Genomic DNA, 13012 nt, shown 5'->3' with positions numbered 1-13012 from the left:
AATCTTATAATGATAAATAGCACAAAAATGAATGTGATTGCTGCAGAATTTGTTATGTCATCTTGTGTACCACTGCATCAGTACAATAATCAGATGTCGATAAAAAGCATCTGACAAATTAATAAATGAAGATAAATTGACTCATAACATGTGCAGGTGTTCACAACCTCCCGAGTGTCAGAGCTTGTACGCCCGGCTTAAGTGTACAGGTCTTCCTAATAAAGTGTTCAGTGAGTGTATATTGTGATTGTGATACTTTGTGTCTTTATTTGTTTGTTTTTTACTTCTTAGTCAGAGAAAGGCATGCAGAGCAAATAGCACAATTCCATCCCTATTTATTCAATAATCTTTTTATATAAGACTCTGTGTCTTGTGTAGAGATTCAATGAGAGGCATGAGGAACAAAAGCAGGATTTCTTAACACTGAATTCCATCCATCCATCCATCTTCAACCGCTTATCTGAAGTCGGGTCGCGGGGGCAGCTGCTCCAGCAGGGGGCCCTAAACTTCCCTATCCCGAGCCACATTAACCAGCTCTGACTGGGGGACCCCGAGGCGTTCCCAGGCCAGTGTGGAGATGTAATCTCTCCACCTAATCCTGGGTCTTCCCCGAGGCCTCCTCCCAGCTGGACGTGCCTGAAACACCTCCCTAGGGAGGCGGCCAGGGGGCATCCTTACCAGATGCCCAAACCACCTCAACTGACTCCTTTCGACGCAAAGGAGCAGCGGCTCTACTCCGAGCTCCTCACGGATGACTGAGCTCCTCACCCTATCTTTAAGGGAGAAGCCCGCCACCCTTCTGAGGAAGCCCATTTCGGCCGCTTGTACTCATGACCTAGTTCTTTCTGTCATGACCCATCCTTCATGACCATAGGTGAGGGTAGGAACAAAAAATTGACCGGTAGATCGAGAGCTTTGCCTTCCGGCTCAGCTCTCTTTTCGTGACAACGGTGCGATAGAGCGAGTGCAATACCGCCCCCGCTGCCCCGATTCTCCGGCCAACCTCCCGGTCCATTGTCCCCTCACTCGTGAACAAGACCCCGAGGTACTTGAACTCCTTCACTTGGGGCAATACCTCCTTCCCTACCTGGAGTACGCAGTGGAGTAACACTGAATAAATGTATTAAAATGTATTAAATACACAAACAGGATATTTGAGGCTCCTTTTAGAGGGTGTTTGGAGCATCTTTTAATGTTTACTGTGTCAATAACATTCATGACTCAAACATTCAGGTCAGCCAAGTCAAAGTATGATATGTCTACAGTATGTGATATATACAAATGGAACAAATTATTTACACACAAAAGATTGTAAGTGCCCCTAATAGTGTACTAATTACCACAGATAGTTATGAATGCTGGTACAGTATCTCAGTGAGATCTTCAGCACATTCCTGACATCTTCTGCTGCATCATTCAGAACTTTCTTCAGCATGTATGAAACTGTCACATAAGACAATCCTGCAGCCGCCACATTGCCTAAAATGTGTTTATAGTGAACAATCAGCTGAAACTGAACAGCATTTTTTACTAAAAGAACAAAGCTTTTACACAGCAGGTTTAAGAGTATATCTTTGTCCATTCCAACACGCACTCCTGATTTCATCTCACTCTTTATAAACTCAATACTCTTCCCAGATCTTTCACTGATCCTCTCCAGAGATTCATCATCCAGACCAAATGCAGTCTTGTACTTTTGTATCTCATATACTAACAGAGCTATATCTACAGCGACTGAAAGACCAGGAACAGGAACTGCAGCCGCACCAGCAGATAATAAAGCTACTCTTGAAATGTTTTTCTCTAGAGCTTTCTTCTTTCTCTCAATAATCTCTGTTGTGATATTTGGTACAGTCAGCATCACCACATGTCTCTTGTGTTGTGGGAGTTCAGTCTCCATCCTCTTGTGCAGTGAATTAAAATCATACTTGTTGAGATCCCAACTAGAAATCAAGAACACAACAGGATCCTCTACACCGATCTCTCTCAGACCTACAGACACCGAAAAAGGATGAATTTATTATTGAGCATTTTGATCTATTATCACATTGCTGTTAGAGTACCAGAAAGAATTAATGTTAAAAAAATTACATTAGCCTGCTACACCATGACATATGTAAGACGTTAAAGTGAATAAACATCAATAACAAACCTTTAACACAGTCCTCTCGTATGTTGTCCAGCATCTTTTTCTCATCAAAGTGTTTCTTTCTTCTTTCAGCATCAATACTCAAATCAGTCTTGGAACGAACAAAATAGAAATTCTTCTTCATTCTCTTGATCTCTTTGACCAGGTCAGCGTGACATTCTCTGAAACGACCTGAAGCGATGATGATGAAAAAATCATAGCGCTCAAACTGAACAAGTTTAAGGGACTTTAGTGTTCCAATTCCAGGAAGATCCCAGAGTTTCACATTTTTATATTTTGGGTGTTTGTAAGCTTTGGGTTCTGTAGTGGTCTCCACTAAACCAGTTTCAGCTGCATCCTCATCTTCATCTTCATCTCCCAAACCCCTAAAAGCATTGATAAATGTGGACTTTCCAGAACCAGATTCCCCCGTCACAGCAATATTAAGCTCAACACGATCTTGCTGGTCGAGGAAATGTTTGATGTTGTCAGCAGCTGATGGCAGATCTTGAGCAGATATCGATTCTTTAAGATCTTCCAGCACCTCCTGAGTAATAACAGAGTCATCTTCTGATGTAGACATCTATAAAAGTTAAGTACAGAATTGAATGACATTAAAATAAACCAAACTAAAATCACATTTCAAAGAATAGCAACAAGTGACAATCATCAAGATCCAAAACAGATGAGAAAATAACCACTATTGTCAAGTTTGAACTGAGTTGTTTTGATAGTAAACACTGCAGTAGCATCCCCATATTATTGAGGAAATTTAGCATGCATCCTCAGACTATTCTGCTGTTCATGTACAGACTACTAAGTTTTGTAAAGTTTGGGTAATGCATTCACAATAAACAGGTAAAAATTAATAATCACCCAGAAAATATATATATTGCAAGAATCCGACAAACAGTCTGGGATGAGTTTGAAAAAGTATGATTTTAGAAACTTCTAAATGGTTACAAAAATTTGGAAAATGCAATAAGGTTCCAGCATCTTTACTGCCTTTAAAGGGAACAGTGCTCTTTACCCCAATATATTGCCCTAAAATACCAATTTAATCTAAGAATTGTCATTTTAACTGATATAAGTGTTTAAAAATAATCTTCAGAAATACAGAACGTCTCGGTTACTGTCATAACCTCCATTGCCTGATGGAGGGAATGAGAATTTGTGTCGATGTAGTGACACTAGGGGTCGCTCATGGGAGCCCCAAACACCTCTGATCTTTGAGAAAAGGTGAATGGGAATTGGCAAGTGGAATTTGCATGCCACTCCCATGGACATCCGGATATAAAAGTAGCTGGCTCGCAACCACTTATTCAGGTTTTGTGCTGAGGAGCCGGGACGGGTTCTCAGACATTTCAGTGGGTAGTACAGCGTTGTGGCAAGAGGAGCACAATGTCTCGTTCCCTCCATCAGGAAACGTCCCCCAATGCCCCAAAAAACATCATATAGTTCCCCACATCCCTGTGGATGGGGGGATCAGTAAGGGAGCAGGCCGCACCAGCCGCCTTTTAATGCTTTTTATTCACATCAGGGAAGGTGTTCTTTTCCTTTCCTTTTCTTTCAGGAGGAAAAGACACTACAGAGACCACACCCTGACTGAAGGGGAGGTTAACATGTGGCAATACGTCACATGGGTTCAAAAGCTGTACATGGAAGAGGCGCCGTTTTGGGTGCGGCGAAAACAAAACAAAAGGGAACTCAAGATTCTCCTCCCGGCCCTCCAACGGGGGTCAGGATGGTCTGGATACCAGCTCCAGGGTTCGGCAGACATCTTCCTCCCTGGGTCGTCTGTCACAGAGGTGCTTAGGAGCCTTCTTCAAGGTCTTAGCAGTGGAATGTAAGGCGGGGGGCATCAGCTTCCTGTGGAGGGCTCTATGCTGGGGCCAAGCCGTCTGGGTCTTTGCAGTTTCACGGGGATGCCCTTGTTGAGCAGACGGGGTGCAGGATCTTGAGCCATGCCGGGGCAAGATGTGCTGAGATGTGCTGTTTTTTCACTGCTGAAAACTGCTGGGCGAAGTCCTCGAAGGTGTCACCAAATAGGCAGATCAGGGAGATAGGCGCATTCAGGAAACAAACCTTTTCGATGTCCTTCATCTTGACCAAGACATAGGTAGCTCTCCTGGACCACCAAGGTGGATATCGCCTGCCCAAGTGCCTGTGCCGTGACCTTCGTTGCCTGGAGGGCGAGATCAGTTGCCGAGCACAGCTCCTGCATCACATCAGGATCAGGACTACCCATGTGCAGCTCTTTTAGTGCCTTGGCCTGGTGTACTTGCAGGAGGGCCATGGCATGCAGGGTGGAGACAGCCTGTCCAGCAGCACTGGATGCTTTGGTCGCCAGAGACGACGTAGTCCTACAGGCCCTGGAGGGGAGTCCCGGGTGATTCCGCCAGGTGGCGTAATTTTGCAGGCACAAGAGCACCGCAACCGCCTCATCCATCTGAGGAATTTACGTATATCCCTTGGCCACCCCACCATCGAGGGTAGTGAGATTTCAGGTTCGGACAGAGAAAGGTGTCCTCCATGACCTCATCAGTTTTTCATGCACTTCCGAGAAGAAGGCCGTGAGCGGTGCTCCAAACCCAGGAACCAATCCTCAAGCGCGAGGGCTCAGGGGTGGTTGGAGGTTTCCTCTCCAGCCCGACACTCGAGACAGCCCAGGCAAGCATGGCGGTCAGCGGCGCGTCAGCCTCAGACTGGGTGGGCACACCCGAAGGTGGCAGCCCAGTCCAGTCCTCGGCATCTGACATCGCTAACGCACTCTCTGATGCTGCGATCGAAAATTCATCCTGCTTGCAAGATCCGAAAGAGATGTTAAGCTGGCCCCGAGGCGAGCTGCCTGTCTCATCCCAGAACTCGGCCGAGCACGCTGGGGAATAGGAGGTCCGTGCGGGATTACCCGGCAGGGCCACTCCCACCGGAGTCCCCAAATCATCTCCAGCGCCAACCGACCCGGCCTCGTACCGTAGGCTCAGGGACGGCTGGAGCAGCTTTCCCCCAAAAAAAGGAAAGCTTGACCGCAATGGTCATGGTCATGTTCTCGCAATGAGAACACGAACCACCCAAAAATGCTGCTTTAAAGTGACTTTGGCCCAGACACGTGAGGCAGCGATTGTGGCCATCAGAAGCGGAGAGATAATGACCGCATCCAGGAATTACACAAAGACAGAAAGGCATCTTTAAAAAGACTCTGTCAGTCCGTCAGTGCACGCACTTTTAGTATTAAAATATACTCTTTTCTGGCACAGGAAATATAGTCTTTTAGCTGTCGAAGTGCCCAGGGGCGTACTCTGCATCAGTCGTGCAGAGGGAGAGAAAGCCACCGAAATGCGCCATATATCCAACAGCATATGCTTGTTCACAGTGAGGTCAATGGAACGGCAGTGGAACTCGCTGTTTAACACCACTCGGCTCCGAAGAAAAAAGCTGAATGAATGGTTGCGAGCCTGCTCCTGTACTCAAATATCCGGGGGAGTGACATGCAAATTCCACTCGCTGATTCCCATTCGCCTTTTCTCAAAGGTCAGTGGTGTTTTGGGCTCCCAAGACTGACCCCTAGTGTCACTACATCGAAACAATGTCGATAGAGTGACAGATAGGGAACTTATTCATACCTTTACACTTCAGAGTAAGCGTCACAATCAGTTATATTCTCAACACCAAAGTAATGATAGTAGATGAAGATGTGATGTGTTTTTCCTATGAAAGTAAAACAGAAACTTAGACAGAAGAGTAAACAGATGATGATCCACACAAACTCTTTATATATTATTGCTATAGATCACCATAGTAACATGGATGAGAGGAAACTAAAGGTTTGGTCTCAAGTTCAGTTCCTGACACCAATATATTATATACTTAATATCAAATATAATATAATATAATATAATATAATATAATATAATATAATATAATATAATATAATATAATGCAATTATATGTCAGTTTCAGTTCAGTTCTCTACAGACAAAATTACTGAATTTTTTACTTCATATTATTTCTTAGTTCTACATTTTAATTTCACACATTTAATCTCTGAAAGTTATGTGTTGATTTCCATCTTTGACCATTTCTGATTGATGACTCTTTATAGGTCTGTTTGAATCATGAGACACTAGAAATTAATAACAGAAATATCAGGCGACCTTCATATACAGTTTATAGGGCAGATAAGGGCTAGTTGTCACACTTTGTGCTGCAGTAAATACGTTTGATTGAAAGTCAATTTCTGTCTAGTGAAAACTTTGAAGTCTTGACTACAAAACAGCTGTTGAACATTTTCACCATTATTGACCAGGAAAAAAGATACAGTTCATTGAACACATGTTGAACTTTAGTGACAACTTGCCCCAATTTAAAAAAGTAAAACAATATATTGCACAAAAGGTCATAAAACAACAAAAATGAAAAAGCTAGTAGGTTGCACTTTTGATAATAAATGAATAGATAAGTACGGTATCTTGTTGTTTTGCCATCATGTTAGTGCAGCTGCAGATAGATGCAAGCCCGGTTCTGCTGGGTTGTGAATGTTAGAGTGCCCTCAATTGAATATGTAAGCTGAATAATACTGTATATTGGCATTTTTCCTTGAATCCCGTCTGACACACACACAAAACTAATAAACATGTATGATCTTGCAGATCAGTGTGTCCTGATTTGCAGGCAGATCATTCTGCTTTCATGCCTCTATTGTACAATTGATCATTTGGTTAGTAAAGATTTCCACTCTCACATAGAGAATTTCATAGTGGCATTATCTCATTTATTTGACCAGCTTTTGATTTCTGCTTTGGGATAAAGTGGCACATAACTGCTGGTCAGTTTCCCAAAGCCAAATCCACACCTTAAATATTTAATTAAATATGATTTAATCTAATATATTGGACAAAATCTCAATTTATGCAGGACAAATATATATATTTTTTGTTAAATGCATGGTTAAACCCAGAGCCGCCGCTCCTTACACGCATACACAGTCTGTGTAGGGCACCATCTTATCTACTGGCTGCTCTTACTCGCACGTTATACGTACTTCAATGACTCGATTACAAACGATAACGAAGGGCTGGTAGACCGATTAAATGATAATGTCGCCCTATAGTCTATGAAGATATAATTTAGAGAAATTAAGGTATTTGTAAGATTGAATTGAATACAGATTAACATTTCAGTTGCTCTATAATACAAACATCAAGATTTCAATGAAATTTAAATAAATACATACATTTTTATTTTATTTGAAAGTTAAAAGTGTTTATTCACCTTGTGAAGGGCTTGAACAGAGGAAATATCCGCAGCAACACTCTGAGGTCTCTGCATGTGTGTGAATCTTCTGTGTACTCAAGAAAAGCTTTTCTAATAAGTCACATGGGTCATGAGTTTTTAGGGGAAGGGGAGGAAGTGTTTGAGATGTTATTGATTCAGTGTTATTGCTGTATATAATGACATTTACTTTTAAAAATACTCTTTATATCTGTCATCCATTTGCCATGTCAGTTAATGCACAACATAGTATTTAATGTTAAAAACTTAGCATGAATTTCTCTGCCCATTTATGCAAATCATCTTTTTTAGACTCTGTCTTTTGTGTATTCTGGTTAGACCTGTTTTGAGAGTCAATGAGAGACGGGGAGGAAAAACAAAGACAACAAACTCCCTATAGTCAGGTGTCATTTATTGAACTTTATTCTTTATTATAACTTGTTTTCTCAGTTAATAAAATACACAATAGAAAGACAAATAAAGAAACATTTGATAATCAAGCCCAACATTTATATGAACAGATAACTATCCCATTTATAAACAAGTTTCACTGGATAACTTGAATTATTCCTCTATAATTATTGGAGTATATGATCATGTACACATAAATCAACACAGTTCTGTGAATAAAAGCAGTTACACAATAATTTTTAACAAGTTTAAAAAATAACCATCAAAAATGTCAGAATTCCTCACATTTATACTTATTCGAGTTATACTCTAATTTTATTTACATTTATGCATTTGGCAGATGCTTTTATCCAAAGAGACTTACAGAGCCCTTTATTACAGGGACAATCCCCCTGGAGCAACCTGGAGTTAAGTGTCTTACTCAAGGACACAATGGTGGTGACTGTGGGGATCAAACCAGCAAACTCCTGAGTACCAATGTATTATACAGTGCACTTATTACAGGGACAATCCCCCCGGAGCAACCTGGAGTTAAGTGTCTTACTCAAGGACACAATGGTGGTGACTGTGGGGATCAAACCAGCAAACTCCTGATTACCAGTTATGTGCTTTAGTCCACTACACCACCACCACTCCATTTTATTATTGTGAGATTATTTAACTGATGTTATATTGATTTTTTTACTATTATTATCTAATATATTTATTATCGAAATTAGAGTCATATCGATTATTACAATTATAATATATATTAAAAGTTATTAAAAAAAATGTAAGTACCCCCAAATAGTGCAGAACAATAGAACAGTGATGAACGCTGGTATAAATGAAGCTACTGGAGCCTAAAATCTGTCTGATTTAATTACACGGGATTATTCAGTGATGCCAGAAGCACATTCTTGGCATCTTCAGCTATTTCATTCAGAATTTTCTTCAGCATGTAAAAAACTGCCAGAAAAGACAATCCTGCAGCCACAGCTTGGCCTATAATGGGTATAAAACTAACAACACGCTCAACAGCTTCTTCTGCTACATAAAGAGAGCTTTGTCTCAGCAGATGTATAATTGAATTAGTTGTTATTCCTTGACACACAATTGATTTCAATATCAATATTGATCCCAGATCTTACACTGATCCTCTTCAGAGATTCTTCATCCAGACCAAATGCAGTCTTGTACTTTAGTGTCTCATTTACTAACAGAGCTATATCTACAGCAACTGAAAGACCAGGAACAGGAACTGCAGCCGCACCAGCAGATAATAAAGCTACTCTTGAAATGTTTTTCTCTAGAGATTTCTTCTTTCTCTCAATAATCTCCATTGTGATATTCAGTACAGTCAACATCAGCACATGTCTCTTGTGTTGTGGGAGTTCAGTCTCCATCCTCTCATGCAGTGAATTAAAATCATACTTGTCGAGATGCCAACTAGAAATCAAGAACACAACAGGATCCTCTACACCGATCCCTCTCAGACCTACAGACACAGAAAACACATGATTATAAGACACTGCTTATATTAATGATAATTATATTACTCATGAATAATTATCTTTGCTTGTTGCATCATTTTAGTGTTATTAATTATATTGTATTATAAATATGAGCGATACATTTATTCATAACACAGCAGTAAATTAAAGGTTAAAGACTGTTTCCTGAACACTCATCAGTTGAACTGATCAATGGCACAGTTAGCCGTCATCAATGATTAATTTAATACATTATTTTATTAATTAATGAAGTTAGTAGTATTCAGCTGGTCATGTCATCACAACATGGCAGCCCCCATGAGGTGACCCGCTCCATGTAAAATAAATCAGATTATATTAATGTACTGGTGAAATCTGAACTTCATGTGAGTGTTCATGATTTTAAACAGATTTATGAAAGTACTATTCTTATAAATTATGATAATTACTGAGTGCAGCTTTAAACTGGGATTAAAGAAATTAGTTCAACAGTGAATAAAGTTCACACTTCAAAACACTGTCATGTAATAAACATCATAAACAAACCGTTAACACAGTCCTCTCGTATGTTGTCCAGCGTCTTTTCCTCATCAAAGTTTTTTCTTCGCTTTGCAGCATCAATACTGGAGTCAATCTTGGAACGAATAAAATAGAAATTCTTCTTCATTCTCTTGATCTCTTTGACCAGGTCAGTGTGACATTCTCTGAAACGACCTGAAGCGATGATGATGAAAAAATCATAGCGCTCAAACTGAACGTGTTTAAGATACTCTTGAGCTTTGAACTTTAGTGTTCCGATTCCAGGAAGATCCCAGAGTTTCATATTTTCATATTTTGGGTGTTTGTAAGCTTTGGGTTCTTTAGTGGTCTCCACTTCACCAGTTTCAGCTGAATCCTGATCGTCATCTCCCAAACCCCTAAAAGCATTGATAAATGTGGACTTTCCAGAACCAGATTCCCCCGTCACAGCAATATTAAGTTCTACACGATCTTGCTGGTCGAGGAAATGTTTGATGGTGTCAACAGCTGATGACAGATCCTGAGTAGATATCAATTCTTTAAGATCTTCCAGCTCTTCCTGAGTTATAACAGAGTCATCTTCTGATGTAGCCATATATAAAAAAAATTATTGTCATTAGAAATGCTTGACATTAAAATGAAGCACATAAAATGCCAATTTAAAATATAGTCACAAGTGTCAATCACTGAGATCCAAACAGATTGGAAAAGTGGAGTTACGGAGTTGCAATAGCATCCCAAATCACTGTAGATTGAGCAAGTTTGACATGTTTCCTAAGTAACCCGATAGAGGAGGAGTTATGTACATGAGCAAATGAATGCGTACAGTGTTTATGTAACACTTAACACCGTTTATAAAACAGCGTTTGAAACTTAATACGGCGATACAAAACACGTGAATTCTGACCCTCTTGGCTTTCCATACTGGTCTGGTGTGCAACTTTAAGGGCCCTTACATAGTCAACGCATCGGTACGCGTACGCGTCTGAAAGTATGGGTACACGATCCGTTCCACCTGCAAGATCCGACAGGCGGGACATCAGCAAATAACTGTGTTCGACCTCATGACGTGTGAGGTTTTTCGTAACTGGAAGTTCTCGAATAAACACTCTTGAACAAGCCAGGTGCCGCACCCCAGAATGAACAGTTCCTCTGTCACTATATAAGCGTCTGTCAGTGAGTTTATTCACACATTGAACAGTTCATGAAGCTGGTGAAACACGTCCAGGATATAAAATGATTTTCTCTTTGATTTACAGTTTATTATTTATATGATTACAGACTGTTGTGGATATCTCTACATGAATATTGTAAATCACATTTAAATTTGTTTTTAATAAGTCAAGTCAAGTTTATTTGTATAGCGCCTTTCACCACACACCTCGTTTCAAAGCAGCTTACAGAACATAAAACTGTAATGTCTATAAAGTCGATGAATCATCATTGTGCAATTTAGATAAAATATGATTCTTAATCGTGTTTAAAAATAATTAAATGATAATTGAATTAATAACCCCAGTGAGCAGCTGTAGGCGACTGTGGCAAGGAACACAAAACTCCACAAGATGTGGATTAATGGAGAAAAATAATCTTGGGAGAAACCAGACTCACTGTGGGGGCCACCCAGATAGCAATGAGTCGGCGGGCCGCTGGTGGTGCTCCGGAGGCAGTAGAAGCGGCAGAATGGCGATATCGCAAACACGTTTGACGGCGCACCGCCGGCGGCAGCCTCTTTTTAAAAGCGGCAGCCGCCATACCGCCTTCGTTCCACGGCCAGCCCACTGGCCATCCGCCGTTATATCGAAGGCGGACCTTCCGCGGGGCATCGGAGGCAAACACTATTTTCGAGCGATCTTCCGCCGCTTATTGTGTATATATATATATATATAGATATATTTTTTTAAATATATTTATAGCATGCAGTTTATCAAGAATAATGATTGATCAAACCAGACAAATTTCCATTTGGCGTTTTAATTCCACATTTCAAAGTACAAAGTAACTGTCATTGAAACAAGATGTCAGATCACTGAAATATAAATAACAGAAAAATACAAACATTATATATACACACACACACACACACACAAAAGAACATGCAGGTTTCCAATTTATTTTTTTTTTAAAAAACACTATTGTAACACTTACAATAATTGTTAATAATATAAAGAGGTCAGCTCTGGGATGAAAATAATTACCAGTAAACACAAGCAATGAGGATATTTGGTACCAAAGAAAGTGCAGGATACCAAATAAATTGAGGTATAACATCATATTTACAAGTCATTTCTAACAATAGGTTAAGTGGTAATAATTTAGAGTAAAGCTCTGGAGTAGAATATACCATTATAACTGCAATGCTGACCTGTGGCACAAGGATTTACAAGCTATATTTAACAATAGAATAACAGTTAAACACTGTGAGATGGAAAGAAAGTCGAATTTTTGGTACTAGTTAATGTGCAATATCAAGTATCAGAGGTATGAAATAGGATTTACAAACTATAATAGAATTGTTAAGCACTGACGGAATGAAATAAGCCAATACTAAAGTCACGGTAAGTAGAATATTTGATACCAGATAATGTGCAGATATCAAGTATTAGATGTATAATCTAGGATTTACAAGCTATATTTAAAAATAGAATAGTTAAGCACTGTAACAATGAAATAAGCAGCAAATTGTATATGAAATAATTGAGATCTTTGGTATCAAGGAATGTGCAGGATAACAGGAATAATATACATTTTGACATTCAACTTACACATGACAACAAGTGGGAATAAATATAATTAACAGCAGAAAATCTGGCTGTAGAGAACACAGCCAATCAGAATGTCTGGAGAGGTTGGGGACTTCTGGGCTAAGAATCACCGGTTTTCCCGACCTCCAGAATGAGGCAGTGCAAATTGGCATATCTTCAGTGATTCCTCGTGCGCCTGTATAAAAGGACAAACCATCCCATATTCATCCAAGGAGCTGCCCTCAAAGCAGGGTCACGAGAAAAAAAAAAAAAAAAGAGCAATTTCCACAGTGAACAGTGTGGATTGGGTGAGTGTAGTCTGACACTTTTAGCAGGCTTTTTTAGGGGTCTTGATGTTACTGACTGCAGGATAAAGAAAGGGTTCCAGTTGTCAGTGATGCTGGGGGTCAGTAGTCAGCCTAGGTTTAAGGGGTCGGCTGTGGGTCCCTCTCAGCTGTGCGGCGCCT

General features: G+C 40.2%; 1 protein-coding gene and 1 pseudogene across 1 annotated transcript; both read right to left on the bottom strand.

Annotated features, from left to right (window-relative positions):
- Positions 1–1169: 1169 nt before the first annotated feature.
- Positions 1170–7432, bottom strand: LOC127628195 (interferon-inducible GTPase 5-like). The gene is made up of 3 exons (XM_052104959.1): positions 7400–7432; positions 2153–2711; positions 1170–1992 (listed from the first exon to the last, which is right to left on the bottom strand). Exons 2-3 carry the CDS (start codon positions 2709–2711, stop codon positions 1337–1339), a joined length of 1215 nt encoding a protein of 404 aa, XP_051960919.1. The 5' UTR covers positions 7400–7432; the 3' UTR covers positions 1170–1336.
- A 1240-nt stretch (positions 7433–8672) lies between these two features.
- Positions 8673–10396, bottom strand: LOC127628196 (interferon-inducible GTPase 5-like; annotated as a pseudogene).
- Positions 10397–13012: the final 2616 nt, after the last annotated feature.

This window comes from Xyrauchen texanus, chromosome 34 (genome assembly GCF_025860055.1).
Source record: "Xyrauchen texanus isolate HMW12.3.18 chromosome 34, RBS_HiC_50CHRs, whole genome shotgun sequence".
In the NCBI taxonomy this organism is placed as follows: Eukaryota; Metazoa; Chordata; class Actinopteri; order Cypriniformes; family Catostomidae; genus Xyrauchen; species Xyrauchen texanus.
This window is presented reverse-complemented; position numbering and strand designations above follow the sequence as displayed.

Bases quoted from the DNA above. Each gene is read 5' to 3' on its own strand.
- LOC127628195 (XM_052104959.1), bottom strand. From the start codon at position 2,711: ATGTCTACATCAGAAGATGACTCTGTTATTACTCAGGAGGTGCTGGAA. The intron at 1,993-2,152 runs GTTTGTTATTGA...CGGTGTCTGTAG, and splicing joins ACGAGAGGACTGTGTTAAAG to GTCTGAGAGAGATCGGTGTA.